We start from the raw sequence: 17,259 nt of genomic DNA on the forward strand, positions 1-17,259 counted from the left end.
CTTCATTACAGATAATAAATAATGTTAATGCATATTGAAGTCTTGCAATTGGAGGCAAAGAAAATAGCCCTCTTGGTATATTTCTTAGCCACTGATAGAACTAGATTTATCACTCCTGAAACCTACTATGCTTTCTCAAATTTCAGCCATAACAGTACATGTAATAGGAATGAAAGTCTTATATTCTGAAATATTTATTTGTGTCATGTTTCAGGGAAAGTGTGAACAAAATCTGCCTACTCCTAAAAAAGCAGAATTCTTACATTTTTAGTAATACACTTCCAATATGTTACCTTCTGCAGAGCCAGTTGGTATGCATATTGAGCGAGCATTCAATGTATGAACTTCTGCTTTCCTTTAAACTGTACTGAATTACAAAGGCCATTTATGAGAAGCGATAGATGCAGCAAAGAACAAACAATGCTCTTTTCTCTTACTTCATGTATGTCAGAACAATTACTATTTTTTCTCCAAAGGAAGTGCTCAACAAGAACATAAGAAGAGGAGCCCTAACACCTCGACAAATTACCTTTCTTTTTTTTCTTTTCTTTTTTGTATTGTCTTCACAAATGGTAACATTATATAATGAATGCTTTTAAGGTCATCTACTAGCTCAACTTTTTTTCACAACCAACCTCTGAAAGGTTATTTACTTTTTTTCATTAATGTAATTTAACTGTAAGTCCGTAAAAATGATTAGAACTTCACTTTGTCCTCGTTCGATGAGGGCTGAGGAAAAACAAATGCTGTACCATTTAATGAGTCACCTACTGAATTCACAGCTCACCTGCTGATTTTAATTTATGTGATAATTTACAAAACAAAACACTTCATGGCTTTCATCTATATACTGCATGAAAGCATGTAATACATTTTGTTGGACTTGGTACTGCAGTTTGTAAGCAGCTTCCTATCTAAATGTAAATTGCTTATGCAAAAACTTATTAAAAGGGAAGTGAAATGAAACCCTTAAGTTCTTGATTAAGGAATATGTTTATTACAGTTTCGCTTTTTTAAAAAAGTGAAAACAATACTATTAATTACTGTCTATATTTTAAATGTATCATAATTTCAATTTCCTAAAAGATACAAATTAATTTCAGCTTGAGAGCAGTGAATCCTCCTCCTCCTAACTCACTTTAATTGCAGCATTTAAAGTCATAAACAAAAAGCTTAGAATCTATTTATAAGAAGATTTGGACACTGAAAAATATGATAGGTATATGCTTCAGGTTCGTAAGTCAGTCTAATCAACAGTTCATATATATGATCCTCTGAAAAATTCATCAAGAGTAGCTCTTATTCCTAGAGTTCCTTTGTTTCAATCTAGCAACTCATACAGCCATCTTATGTAGATTTAATTGGGCACCCTGAGGTTGCCCAAATACATAAACATCCTTCTTGAAAGAAAAGTACTAAAACATCCTGACACTCATTAGCTACTGAGAAGCTACATTGAGCCAAATTGTTTATCCAATTTTATGTAGTGATTCTGGGAATAATTTTCACCAGTGGTTTACAAACTGAGTAAAAGAAACCTGGTTTATGTAAATGTGGGAATCCCACTGTGGTTCCTGACAACTGATGAAATGAAAAGGAGAGAAAACTACCAGTGACACTAAAATGCAATTTGCATGAATTCTGGTCAAACGGAAAGAAGCTAGTAGATGTGGCATATACTTGCCTTGAAAACTGTAGATTTCTCCAACGCTGTTCTGTCGGGTGATATGATGCCAGTACGCACTACGAGGAAGTGAGATCGACTTGGATAATGTCATTGGTTCAGACAGACTGGTTTGGAGCTAAAAAATAAAGCAAACAAAGCAAACATAAGGGAAAGATCATACAAAACTGTACTTGATAGATAATTCTAAAAACTATAAATTGAATCAATGTCATTATGAAAACACTATTTATTGCATTACCACAGAAAGGTATTTGAAATTATTTATGTGCCTTATAAGCACCAGCATATTGCATGCTCAAGAAAAAGCTGCAGATGTATACATGGTTATATAGGGTTGTTTTTTTTGGTAGACATTAACATATAGAGACATGTCCCTACTTGTTTACAGCTATTCTTGCTGCTAACAGGATTTTGTCCTTTAACTTTGACATAATGATGGATTAGAATACGTCTGAAATCTTATAACTTTCTAAAGTCATATTCGTTTTTGGTCATTTAACCTGTATATTGGATTGAATATCCAGAAAGATGCTAAGAAAGAATTTGAGACAAGCAGCAGAGAATTAGTAACAGTCATTACTTTCCTAATCCTCCATCCAATTGGAGGCATCTCATCATCAGTGACAAACTACAACCTCAAAAGCAAAATTTCCACTCTCAGTGACTTTATGTAACTTAAGCCATGAATTACATAATAAGTATCCGTGTGTACGAGAGCTGTAACACAAAAAAACTAATAGGAGGAATGTAAATTTTATTGAAGATAGCCCTGTCTCCAAAACACATCCAAAATGAGATACAAAAGAAAGACAAGACTAAGCTACAAGAAAAAAAGAATTACAGAGATGTTGTATGCTGATAACCTTTTTGGATACACCTTTGATTCTTATGCTTTCTCTCTTTCAAAGAAAAGAGAATGTATCTGCAAAATTTGTGTATCTCTGGCTTTAAGGAATATAATATACAATAGATAATTTGTATCTAATAAATCAAGATGACTCTGTGGTATGCTGTTTCTTCAGGACACACCTGGAACACTGGAAGGCTCAATTACCCAGAAAGATTTAGAGTGGAAACCTTAATTTCAGGAGTAGGGCCAGGATGGTTGTCTGAAAGCGTATGCCTAGAAGACCTGATTTTCGGAGTCCAGCTACACAGCAAAACATGTTGGACTGGATAATTTACTGTAGGATAATGATTAACTCTGAGGAAATCCTCATTCAGAACCATAATGCAAAATTCAAAATTCCATTTTCATCTGTACAAATACATGATGTTCAGTAATATTAATAAAGTATAATAAATAGTAAATATTAATAAAAAGCTTATCTCTTTTAGAAACAGAATCTAAAGATCTTCAATTATTTCATTTTTAAGCACTGATACACACTGATGTGTGGCAGATATGTAATTACTTCAGTTATTGTTTTCTTGAGAATTGTCATCAGAATTACCCCCTTTCTACAGTTAATGTCTTCTCAGTTCATGTATAGCCAATATTCCATTTCATTTGTCAGTGGTGCAGATAATCACTACAAGCTATACAATATGAAGAAAAGAGCACAAAGAAACATTTTGATCATTAAGTTCAAAAGCTTTACAATTCTGTTTTGAAGAGACTTCTGAATTTAAGTTTTGCAATGTGGAGAACTTCCTTTATTGAGGAGATCAAGGCAATATCAAACCTTCTAAGAATTACTCTCTAAGTTACGACACTGTCTTATTACAGCACTGGTAACAGGTAACTTTGTTATAAAAATAAATAATAAATAATAAATGAATAAAACATCATGTAACAGAGATTATTTATTCATTGTTTGTTCACTTAAAAGGTAAACTTGAGTTTAAGGCAATAGCCAAAACTCATTATTATTATGCATTATATACAAATTCCAGTAAAGAGAATCACTTTGACTACAGTTTATTGTCTCAAAGCTAAATCCATGGAATAAACAGAAGTGGTTAAAGTTCTATGATTATTCCTGATCATAGGTGATTAGTTCTTGCCTGATCTGACCAACAATGATGCAGAACTACAAATTAGGAACTACTGTAGTACATGTAGAACATCCACAATAGTATTTTTTCTCAGATTCTCTAATTAAGGAACTTTTAAGATCACCTTTTGAGGAAGAAGTATCAAAATACGCAAGCAATTTTAGGGCCCAGGTAAACTAGATTTCCTTGAGGATACCATAGAGAGAAAAAACAATTTATCTTTTGTGAAAATATCATCCTGAGAAAACAAACAAACAAAAAAATAACCCCTCCAATCTTTAAAATAAGTTATTATAACCATTGTTATGAAATTGAGAACTTAAATTATAAACATGAATTGAAGACCTTATCATCTTATCTGTGATAGAATGGATGACAACTTAACTGTACATTATTTTGTCCATAAAGTTATTCTAAATAATTGTTAGATCATCATTAACCACAATGTCTTTTTTAAAAAACTTTTTTATCAATAAAAAACAACACTATGGGACAAAAGCACATTAGAATGATCAGAAGCTGATTCCTACAAACTGCTATTTGCAAAAATATTGTTGCATCCAAAGAAAAATTGGACTGACAGAAACCTGCTTTCTGTAGAGAACATCTTATGTGATAGACTGTGGGTGTTCCAAATTAAAAACTTGAAACCAAGAGGAAGAAAACAGGCATATAAACGTACATACAATCAATTATTTATATGTTGTTACATAGCTTTTTCCTATATAAATTACTACATGTTGAACAAAACTACAGAGATTTCTTGTTTCAGAATCCCTTTTCCACTAAAGTAAAAATAAACAATTTGCAGGTTATGGAAGATGAACCATAGCTGTTAACTTGTTACATGATTAGTCATTCAGGTTTGAGACTTCTGATGCTTTCGATCAGTGAAAGAGATAATTCTGGGTAAGTTTAGAGACCTTATCCTAGATATTCTTCTTTCCCTTCATCTTCTTGTTAACAAAACAAAAAACAAATCATACCAGAATTTCCTTAGAATTTTTCCAATTTAGCAAAATCAGAGAACATTTCCTTATGGAAAAACAAAGTAAACAACTATTCATTTTCTCCTTTTCTCAAAGCATATAGACCTTTATTTCCTACACAATTTATTTCTGTCCTTAATTTAACAGAAATACAGCAATTCAAAAATATTTTAGAAAATTACGTCACAGGTCTCCTTAGGCTTATTTTCCCATTACAAAACTAAATCAACAGCTCTAAGTATGGAGGCCAATGTTCTGCTGTTGCTTCCAACCCTGCTGTATTTTCCTCATGAGCTGGCAAAACATGTTCAGATGCATTAACATTAAATGCTCAGAAAGGGTCCATAACAGCTGAGATAGCAAAATCACAAAAAAGAAATAAACACTTTTCTCTATGAATGAACTGTTCTTAATCTTTGCTAACTAGGTGTAGAATTATAGAGGAAAGTAGAGGCTATATACCAAATCAAGCTTGCTAATATAATAATGTAGCATTAACAAAAGCATGCATCTAGAATGATTTTGCTACAAACATTTCTCAATTCAAATTAGACTTCAAGAAATGAAAAGCATAATCTAGACTTTCTTGCTCAACTTGTGAGGGAGAAAACTAGGTTGCAATTAGAATGTGGGAGAAAAACAGAAATGCATACATCAAAAACACACTAACTCAGATATTTTTTGTGGGAACATTAAAAAAAAAATCCATCTCCGAAATTTTTATTATCTGGTATGAAATCTGAAGTACTTAGGTTTCCTCTAGTTTCTTATAGAATCTTTCTTAGATAAGAAATATTTCACATTGTGGACACTACATTTATTTCTTGATTATCCAAAAGAACTTAAGTTATATGAAGCTTACCTTTGCCAGTGACAAGTTAATAATCCTTAAAGGACTATTTGATTAAAATAGAAATGAAAAAAAATCTGTGTTCTGTAAGTTGATCCCCATATTTTTCATTATTGTTCTTTCATGAAAAGGCTTAAGTACTAAATTTTTGTTTTTATTCCCACAGAGCAACTCCACTGACTTAAACAGATTTGTATGATGTCAATAAACAGAGTATGATATTAATAATTAATACAGTTCCAAAAATGGAGCCTGAGCTATGAGTTGTGATTTGTTTAGCATATTATTCTCTAATTTTCTGTTTGCATTAGAGAAGTCAAAACACAGAAGTGACCAGAAATAGATCTGGCCTGCGGAGAAGAACATATCAATACACACTTCAATTAAATTTTTAGCCTGCAATAAAGACAGTTTTTTACAAATATGCTTTGGAAACAGGTTAGAAAAAGACCGGCTCATTTCACTTTCTCATTAGTCTTTTAAAAGAGCAAGATAACTGGGTCACAGAAGAACTAACAAGAACTGCAATCTAGAAACATGAATATTATTACTTAGATATTTTTCTTTATAACTCTAAAGAAGGTTTCTCTGTGTATTATGCTTTGAAGAAATAAATCAAGAAATAGATTTCACTTCAAGTGTCTGTAAGTTGACAGTAGAATAGCATGGACTCGTTTCATTGGCATTCACAGAAGCAAATTATTGGAGTTTAAAAATCACACAGTCTAGAAAGTAGCATCTACTGAGCATAAGTTAGGGCACAAGCAAGAGGGAAGGAGTAAGATGCTTTTTTTTTTTTTTAATGAATTTTAAGTTACAGTCATGAAACAGGTATCATGTTTGCATTTTTGCAAAGCAGACACCCCTGTACCATGTTCATCTTGTGTATTATGACACATAGATCTGTTCTACATAAACCAATTAATATCCTGAACTGTAAAGAAGATTATTCCAAGTATAGTCATTTGCCTATGTTTCTGTTGAAATTATTTTGCTGTTGCAAACAATTTATTCAACTTGCCTTTTAAAATTCTTTTTGAATTTTAAATTCACTCACCCTATTTAATCTGGTCTTACACGATCTGAATTTCAATAATTAATAATAGTATCTTGATCCAGGATTTCTTACGCAGGATGCAGATATATTTCTATGATGGTCCAATCAGAATATTATGCTCTTAGGTGATCTGTTATTAATCTATGGTTAAAATTTTCTTATAATTTTTTGTTCACAATCACTCACCTTGCTTACGAAATAGTCATGCCTGTTTTTGGACTGAGCTCATTACTTAAATCTATCAATTAATAATATAAATACTTACAGATATTAGCACAATATTTCTTGTCTACATACTCCTTTATCTTTCTTTTTATGTTTATATCTAGCTTGCTGTTCCTGACACAATATTGGCAAAGAACCTCAAATAAATGATCTCATAAGTCTTCTAAAAAGACAGAAAAGTTAGCTGTGAAAGTCATTTCAGTGACTTCAACCTTTATAACATATTTCTAGCAGTTAGGTTTTCAGTAACAATTCTAACCTTGTAAGGACCTTTTAAAGAGTGTCTTAATCAATTATGGAGGAAATAATCTCAAAATAATAACATCCTTTTGCAGTGCCTAGCTGGATGATGATTAGTCTTTGGCTGTGGAATAATATTACATACAAATAATAAAGCAATGGGGAAGGGAAATTCAGTGGGACTGATTTTTTTTTTCCTAATCTCTTTGGCCACACTATAAAGAAAGAATTGGGACATTCTGCTCCTTTTCTGGCAGAAGAAATTTTTTTTTTCTTTTCTTTTTTTCCTTTCCTTTTCACTAAAAGGAGCTCATAATAGATCACTTTGTTGCCCGATAGAATGGATTAATGTCAGACAAAAGTATCTGGATTTTATAGTGCACTGAGATTATATCTGCTGAATGTCAGTAAGGTTTGTGTCCTCCCATTTATGTTACAAAATTGTCTTTGTTTTTTCTTTCATTTACTGTTCACAGAAACTGCTAATTACTGTGAGAGCATAAGGTCAAGTTCTTGAACATTTAGAAGTTTTGAGTTATTTTATTATAGCCAAGCAATATTTGAACTATTTCATCAATTTTTTTATTGCATAAAACCACTTACTAATAACACAGGAGACAACGCTGCCATGATCACAGTTGAGACTATTTGCAAGCTTGACTATATGGTACACAGTATACCTGTATAGTGTACCTATACAGTAGGTCTTGGTGAAAACAAATATAACTAAATACTAGGAATCTGTATGAAATAGGAGCAGTTACTAGCAGGTTTAGCTAATATATATATGTATATATAATAAAGTATCCATAAGTTCTACTGCATAGAAATTATTTGCAGATATTGACTGCCCATTCTGTCACCATGATATGGGAGCTTTTATCAACATAGAGATTGGTGCTGGATGACACAAAAGAAAAGATTTTTGCAGATAGAATTTTGAGATAAGGCTATGTGACTTTAAAATAATTTATCTAAGTAGATACACCTAGATAATCTCCAGGATTAAAAAGTAAAAATATTCTAGGGTATTTCAAAGTGGTTTGTAGTTATATACTTAAAGGTATGACTATTTCCAGATGGAAAATGAGGAGGATCACAGCACACACTTAAAAACATAATCCAAAATAACACCACCCCCCTATGTATTTTCTTCAAGTCAAAAATGGAAATGAATCATAGTCCTAGAACAATTCATCATATTGACTCATGAATTCTTAATGGAAGGCAGGTGGCATATAATGCATTGATGTAGATCTGCTTGAACTATGTTTTATTAGCTTAACCTTCAAAGACATGTTCCAGGGGTCATTCATCTCAAGCAGTTCATCACAGAAATGTTCATTTACAGCTTTGTCTCATTTCATAAACAAGTAAATTATGTGCATTGTTATGAGTGTTAGTCCGTGATATAAAAAAACACATCAGTGATGGGAGGGCTAGGAAGAGTTTTGGTCTTTATTCAATAAATGAGTTAGTAGTAGGACAGTCAAGTACAGCAGATGCATTCCAGCTTGCAAAAGGACTAGCAGAAAACCAATGCCTCTCATATCTTCTAGAAGGTCAAGAAGGAGAATTTGTAGGCTGTTCAGCCTCACCTCAATCCCCGGGAAGCTAAACTTGGAAAACATTTTCAGGCACATGAAGGACAAGAATATGATTGTGTCTAGTCAGTATGAATTCACCACAAGAAAGACAAGCTTCACCAACCTGATAACCATACCTGATGAATTGATTGGCTTGGTAGACAAGAGGAGAGCAGTAGATTCAGTAAGGCTTTTGACACTGTCTTCAATAAAATCCTTGTAGACAAGCTGATAAGTATGGGGTGAATATGCAGACAATGAGTTGGATAGAAAACTCACCGAACAGGGCCTGGAGAGTGGTGATCAGCAGCATGAAATCTAGTTGGAGGCCATTAAATAGTGGTGTGCTACAGAAGCCAACTGGGTTCAGTTCTGTCCAGCAGTGATCTGGATGAAGGAGCAAAGTGCAACCTCAGCAGGTTGTTGATGACACAAAACCCGGAGGAGTGGCTGATATACCAAAGAGTTGTGCTGCCATCCAGAGGAACCTTGTCAGGCTGCAGAAATTGGCTGACAGGAACATCATGAAGTTCAACAAGAACTCGAATGTGACGAGGAACACCTTTTGCACCAGTATATACTAGGGGCTGCCCAACTCGAAAGCAGCTTTGCATATAAGTTCCTGTGGGTTCTGGTGGACACAAAGTTAAACATGCCCTTGGCTGCATAGCAGTCTAAGGGACTCCTGGGAAAAGTGTTGCCAGAAGGTCAAGGGGGGTGATCCTTCCCCTCAACACAGGTGAGAACACACAAGTATTCAGTTCTGGGTTTCTCAGTGCAAGAGATATGTAGAACTAATTGAGAATCCAGCAAAGGGCCAATAGCATGGTTAAAGGAGTTGAGCATCTCTTCTGTTAGGTAGAACTCAGATACTTGAGACTGTTTAGCCTGGACAATAATTGGAGGCTCAGGATGGATCTTATCAATGTATACAAATATTGAAAGGTAGGGTACAAAAAGGACAGAGCCAGACTCTTTTCAGATGTGTCCAATGTCTGGACATGAGGCAAATGGGCACAACCCAAAACACGGGAGGTTTCATCTGAACAGGAAGAAACACTGCTGTGCAGTGACCACCCACTGGCACAGGCAACCAGCCTCTCTAGGTGAGTTTGCTTGAGCAGGTAGGTTGGACAAAATGCCTCTCAGTAGCCTACTAAAATTTTGTGCATCTCCAAAATTAAAGAGTAGGTTTTTACAGAAAAGGGATAGCATTTGATGTATCTTCTGAAATACATAGGGACTAACAAATTGGGGTGGAAAAAATGCAGCTAAATGCAGGAGTTGGAGATGTCTAACAGACTGCCTGTAGGAATATGTTTTCTTTGGATATCAGTCTAAAATTTATGGTATTCTAGAAGGTTTGCTATCATGAGATGTGTCAAAATAAGCTTAGTAATAGTGAGGTTTACTATCAGTGCCAACTTTCATAGTCTTGTCCCCCTTCCTCTTTCTTTTTTTAGGTGTCCTTGCTCTGCTGGGTATCTCTCTCTCTGACAAAGCTGCTCATGTCTGACCTCAACCTGATACGCTTCAGAGAAGATTTCAAAGCCTGTTATTTTTTTTCATTATATTACTTGCCAAAAGGTATGACACATCTTAAAGAAGAATTTGAGACACTTGAAGTCTTTGCTGTTTTACTTGAGAGTATTGGAAGGACAGTATTTCTGAATTCATAGAAGTTGCTCTGGTTGGTCTTAGAAATGGTATGGTTAAAGTTATGGCATCAAAAATGTCCCTTTGTGGAGAACTACTTAGAAAAGTCTCCCTACTGTGCTGCAAGAAATGCAAACTAAGAATGAACTCAGAATGTCCCCATACGGATAAACATTAAGACAACAAGTTGGGGGCTGAAAATTTGTAATTCTAATGACTATATACATATTTTGGCAACAAAACATGGAGTTATTTAAGTTTCAAACTTTCTAATAAAGCAAATGCCACAAAAGCTTGCTTAAGGCTTTTTTTTTTTATAGGCAAAAACTGATCAGTGATTTCCGGTAACTTCTTTTAGCTACTTCACTCATTTCAGTGAACTGATGGTACCAATGAATTTTAATAAAATGGCAGACAATATTCTAAATACTTGCTAAAACAACAATTATCAATATTTTGTCACGAATATTACTTATTAGGCTTATGAGTGCATGACTCCAGCATTCAGTAGCACATGGAGATCATATCATGATAGACACCATTCTTGAAATTACTACATCTTAAAACTGCAATCATCAATCATTCAATAGTAATTCACATCCCCCTAAATAAATATATATAATGCATCCTTGGAAGAGAGACAAGACTATCCAAATGACAGTCCAAATTTTTGCATCTAAAACAAGCTAGCGAAATTTTGCTTCCTTGCTGATGCTAGTTTAATAATGTGACAGAAATAGCTGCAAATTAGGAAACCAATTTGGAAACAGAGTGGTGTGTGTAAATTGCTATATTTCTCAATACATTTGCATAAGTCTAATAAACCTATGACTGGCATATTTTCCATTGAATTTCATTTTCAGACAATTACTCTCCAGTTGTATTTTTCACTTTCCCCTGGCATAAATTTTTTGGCATAGTAAAGGTTGTACTTGCCTCTTCCCATGTACTGAAACCTATGCTAAGGCACATGGAAGGGAGGGACGTGATATGGGAGAACCAAAATGGCTTCACCAAGGGCAAATCCTGCTTGACCATCCTAGTGGCCATTTATGATGGTGGAACTGCATCAATAGACAAGGGAAGAGACATTGATGTCATCTAACTCAACTTTAGTAAGGCCTTTGACACGGTACTCTGTAACATCCTTCCCTCCAAATTGAAAAGATACGGATTTGATGGGTAGACTGTTCAATGGATGAAGAATTGGCTTCAGGACTGAGTCCAGAGAGTTGTAATCAATAGTTCAATGTCTGGATGGAGATCGGTTATGAATGGTGTCTCCCAGGGGTTGGTGCTTGGATCAATACTCTTTAATATCTTCATCAGTGACACTGACAGTAAGATGCAGTCAACACACCAGAGGGATGGGATGCCATCCAGAGGGACTTAGACAGATGTAAACAGTGGGCCCAGGTGAACCTCATGAGGTTCAACAAATCCAGATGCAAGATCTTGCACTTGGGTCAAGGCAAGTCCCATTACCAATAAAAGATGGGGAATGAAAGAATTAAGCACTGCCCTGCTGAAAAAAAACTGAGTGTACTGGTGGATGGGAAGCTGAACATGGGCCGGCAATGTGGCCTTGCAGCCCAGAAAGCCAACTGTATCCTGGGCTGCATCAAAAGAAGAGTGGCTAGCAGGCCGAGGGAGCTGATCCTGCCCCTGATGAGGTCTAACCTGGAATAGTGTGTCCAGATGTGGAGTCCTCAGTACAGAAGAGCCATAGACCTGCTGGAGTGTGTCCAGCGGAGGGCCACAAAAATGATTCATGCAGTGCAACACCTCTTGTCCAAGGACACGCTGAGAGAGCTGGGGCTGTTCAGCCTGGACAAGAGAAGGCTGTGAAGTGACCTGATGGTGGCCTTTCAGTATCTGAAAGGAGGTTACATGAAAGAAGGGGCAGAATCTTCAGCAGGGTCTGTGTTGACAGAACAAGGGGAAATTGTTTCAAGTTCAAAGATGGTAGATTTAGGTTAGATATAAGGAAAAAAAATCTTTTATGGTGAGAGTGGTGAGGCACTGGAACAGGTTGCACAGAGATGTGGTTAATGCCCCATCCATGGAAACTTTAAGGTGAGGCTGGATCAGACCCTGGGCAGCCTGATCTAGCTGTGCTGTCTCTGTTCATTGCAGGGGAGTTAGAGTAGATGGCCTCCAGAGGTCCCTTCCAATTCTAAGGATTCTATGATTCTATGATTGTATAAATTCAAGCTTTCTGAAATTTATTATTGCCATTTAGCAGAACAGTTAATAGTCTCTGTGGTGGTAAGTTTCAGCTTCAAATAGAGTTACACTTGTTGTCATGGAAATCTGCAACTCCATCAGCTTTTTTTTTTTTTTTCTCCATATAATACAAAAGGTATGTAAAGGTGATCACTGACCAATACATGTGAAACCTTTAAAAAAAAATCCACAACAACAAAAGATTTTCCCAAATCTCTTAGTGAACAGTACCTGGAACTTTTAACACTGTGCCCTACAAGGAAATAATTAAAAATAGAAGAGGGACCATGAGTTTTTTGTTTTTATAAACAAGAATCTATACTGATTTGGCAATGGATTTAGAATCATAAACACTGTAAAATTACACATTCAACAACCAGCCAAGTGGATCCATATGAATCTTGCCTGGCTACCTTTATAGAATTAGATTCTGACAGACAAAAAATCTAATGAGACCAGCAGATTTTTATTCTGTTACAGTCACAGGTAACAAAGTGGTGTATCTTTTCACCATAGCATGAAAAAATCCTCATTAAGCTCCTGCTGCTGAATGCTGCAGAACTGAAATATTTTTGCAAAACTTATTTATGAATTTTAGACGGGTCAGCACTCCAAAACTTTTTACTATCTTCATTGTTGACATGGGCAGTGGGACGGATTTCATCCTTGACAAATTTGAGGGTTATATCAAACTAGAGGAAGAAGTCAAAAACTTGGATGGGACACCTTCCATTTAGGTCCCCAGAACCTACATTCCTGGAGGTATTCTTAACTTGACTGAATAAGGCCTTGGACAACTTGATCTAGTTTTGATGCTATCTTAGCTTGGAAGAAAACGTTACATCAGTTGATTAACAGCCATCCTTTCCAATATCATTTTTTCTGTTTTGAAAATCTGGGAGATAAAGAGACACGCTATGCCAGTAAGTAAACCTGGCATTATTTCACTTACTGTAGTAGCTGCATATCTTTATTCAATATAGCTACAGTAGTAAGTGAAATAACACCAAGTCAACAGTAAAGAATCTGATCTGTCTGTACTACTGGCTTTTATATTTCTCCTGAACCAGATTACCAGGCAGCAAAGAGCAGCTGATAAATATAAACTGCTAGCGTGGCTGGATTCATACAGAGGATATCAATCATATAACAGCCATGACCCAAGGCTGAGCAGAAAAGAGAACATAAACAATCCCTGTCTGGACAGGCTTTGATTAATACACATCAAAAGACTGCTTGTACTTGGAAAAAGACCCATATTTCAAGTATATTTTTTTAGATACTAAATATCAGTTGGCTTCAATCTAAACATAATCAGAGACATTACTGTAAGTAACTGTCAAGTTCAAAAATCTGTCGTCTTCAGAAAAAGGAACAGAAACAGGGGAAAAAGGAACAAATTGATAATAAAGGGTGAACTTCATCTATTTTCTGTCATGCCAACAGGTGCTTGATGGTCCAAAGCACATAGAGCACAGGAGGGATTTACAGAGTAACTTTAGGACTAGCATGAGAATTCCTGATCACCTCTCAGATTATTACATTTTATAAATCTTCCATTATCTGAAAAGCATTGGGTCCATCTGTAAATCATTGATAAAGAGGTTTCTTATTAATCAGAGACAAAGCCTTAACTATTCCCTTGTGTGATATAAAGAACTCCTGAACAGAGTTGATGAAACAGAGGAAAGCCTTGCTTGACAGAAGACATAGAATGATAATATAGTTCCTAACATTGATGAAAACTGTGTGAAAAATGTGTTTTTCAGAAGTTAATTCTTCTGTGTTCTGTGAATAAGTAATTGACCATGATCCAGGATTTATTTTGCTGTTGTGCTGCTCCCAGTGTACAGCTGATTACTCTGTGACCTTGGACAATTCATACTTAGTTGAATTTGGCCTTAATCTTTCTGCACCTCATTTTACTTATTAGTATAATTATTATAATAATACCTGTCTCTGGAGAGCATAAGGTGGCTTCATCAGCTGTTACTGTGGCTAATAATAATAGGATCTCTATAGGCTATGTTAGTTTATTTTACAATAAATGGTTTTCTCAGAATAACAGATAAGAGATTAACAATAAATTGAGATCACTGGAGAACTGTCCTGAGAATTACTTTTCTAGTAATACTTAGGTCAACACAACCTGCTCCTCTGTTGAGTTTAATGATGTAAACCTATCAGCACAGTTATACAAGCAAGCTGTTTAAAATGTGCAGAAGGCCGAAGAAAACTTCCCTTCCATGCTAAATATTTTTCCAAGTTTATTAAGAGGAGGGTTGGGAATAGACACAAAGGGATCAGTCAGGCATGCAACCATTGTATAATTACAGCATCATTTCTAATTTATTGTTCATATCACCCATGGCTATTAGCAAATAAGACTTCTAATCAAATTATCTATTTTGTTCATGGAAAGTTCACTGGCTTTCACTTTCTTGCACTTCCTAGAAACAAATACGAATTTCAATTTTACAGTGTCAACTATTTTGACAATTACATAAACATGTAATATTTAGCAAGATATAAACTCATCCTAACTTCAAATATGCGCATGCCATCAACCTTCTAACTCACTTGTATTAAAATGTAACTTTGCCCCACTGTATTTAAACAAACGATGCAGTCTGTAGTTACTTATATCAAAATGTTTATCATACAGCAGATTTGCATTCAAACACAAAACAAGGCACTCAGAACAGAGAAAAACAGTGTTCAAGGGTTCATGCATGCAGGTTTAGAACAGATTCACAGGATGGAGTAGGGAATCAGCAGACAAGAAATTCTGTTGCCTCAGTTATGTGAAACTTTTATTACAAATAGGTTTTGGTTCAGCTCCTACATCTTATCAGAAGAAGGCAGATTTCAATCAGAGTCTTAGGTAGCACAGTAAGACAGCCGGATGAGTACTATGGCATTGTACAACATCTTTCAGAAATTTTTAAAAAGAATAATTTCTAGGTTAGGATACATATCCATGTAAGGCACCTGGGTTTTTAGAACCTATAACACCTTTCAATAATTCAAGCTTATTCAGATCGATAGCTAAGGAGAAGAACTGGCAAGCAAAGGAAGGAACTGAATTCATCCCATCATGTTGTGAATGACTACTGCCACTTCAAAAATGTTTAATACTCCTGTGCAAGCTCTAGCAAATAGCTTTAAAAAGGCAAAACTGCATTTAAATTACATCACCAACCACGAAAATGTCTGATACACTCTTATACAAGGACTTGCAATCTCTGCTCTCACACCTACCCACAGCACTTATCTAAACACTTCACAAACCTACATGTGGTCTGCAGTGTTTCTGATGACAAACAGCTCTATTCTCCCACCTGCTCTGGCACTTTGTACCAGCAGCTCCAACACTTTGTTACCATAGTAAAGACTTTCCCTGTCCTCAGGTTTCATTCAAACATGCAGTAAATATTCAACATCAGCTACCACATGCAGCTTCCTCTATCTCATCCTTCACCGTACAGGGGATTGCAGATTCCTGCAGCTGACAGGGGAAGGGCCAAGAAGAGGAGTAAAAGGCATGGACTTGTGTTAAAAACACAAAGATATTGGACAGTAATGGCTGTGGAATTTCAACTTTAGCAGTTGGGAGAAGTGTTTTCTTCTTGGAAGTTAATGCCACCTACAGCATAGTTCTTGAATGCTGCCACAGTATTTGAATGTCCATTATTGGAAGTGAATAATAGCTTTAAAAAAATGTCAATGAAATAAATTGACTTTCAAGAAAATATTTTCTTTCAAATAAGATTAAAAAAAAGCAACCCCCAAAGCAGCTCCAGACTGTATATTCATGAATCCATACTTTCGTCTGAAGTGGTGAATATCAGAAATAGACATGCTTCAGAGTTCTAGGATTTGCTTCATCCATATACGCATAGTTTCCTGAGTCCAAAGACTAAGAGTCAGGAAAAATGTCATTATGTGCTTAGTGAACCAAAAATCCTTTTTTTTTTTTTTAATTTCTCTCTCTCTCTCTTTTTTTTTTTTTTTTTTTAGTATTAGATACTTATGGGAATGGGTTATAAAACTCAATCCCAAAAGTACAGTATTAAGGGGAAAAAAAAGGCAACATTTCTATTTTTATTAATATCTTGGCAATATTTCCAGGTGGCCATGGTTTGCCAGTGGATTGACAGGTCCTGCAGTAGAACACTCCCAGTATTCTATTATTGGTTTCGACGGCAAAGAAGAGCAAGCCTTACTTCCCTAGTAGTCTTTTCTGTCTAAAACACTAAATTATTTTAACTTGTAACTTTCAAAGATCTCTAGAACCACTAAATGAAGCTTCATAACATATGTGTGAATCAAGTAAACAATTCAGAAACTAAAAGCACACAGATTTTTGTATATATACTAGTTACAAATTTTATAAACGTTGCATGGAATCGTCATACATTAGTTTCAGGTTGGAAATACCAGTCTGTACTGAGTTAAGTATTTGCAAAAATAAGTGGCTTGAAGCTATAGTTTATTTTCCATCAATATATGAGTTCATCAGTGATTATATTTATTATTTATTATATTTATTCAGAACCTCAATACTTAAGCTTGTATCTAATTTGGAGATAGAAGAAGGCATACAAAGTAACCGGGGATCATTTCTATAGGTGACCTCTGAATTTTTCTCCTCCATTTTCTCCAGGTACCCAAATACACTTATGCAGAATCACAACATAAAAACAAAACAAAACAAAAAAACAAACAAAAAAACAAAATAAAAC

General features: G+C 35.2%; 1 protein-coding gene across 2 annotated transcripts in view; it reads right to left on the bottom strand.

Moving 5' to 3' along the window:
* DOK6 (docking protein 6) overlaps positions 1–17,259 on the bottom strand; it is a 243,486-nt gene that overhangs the window by 51,320 nt on the left and 174,907 nt on the right. For both annotated transcript variants that reach the window (XR_016465091.1, XM_031589021.2), the window contains exon 7: positions 1,685–1,802. Coding sequence is in view for 1 of the 2 variants with exons in the window: in XM_031589021.2 (XP_031444881.1) it covers positions 1,685–1,802 (118 nt within the window). In the remaining variant the exon portion in view is untranslated. The remainder of the gene's footprint in view (positions 1–1,684; positions 1,803–17,259) is intronic.

This window comes from Phasianus colchicus, chromosome 3 (genome assembly GCF_987193195.1).
Source record: "Phasianus colchicus chromosome 3, bPhaCol1.hap1.1, whole genome shotgun sequence".
Taxonomy (NCBI): domain Eukaryota; kingdom Metazoa; phylum Chordata; class Aves; order Galliformes; family Phasianidae; genus Phasianus; species Phasianus colchicus.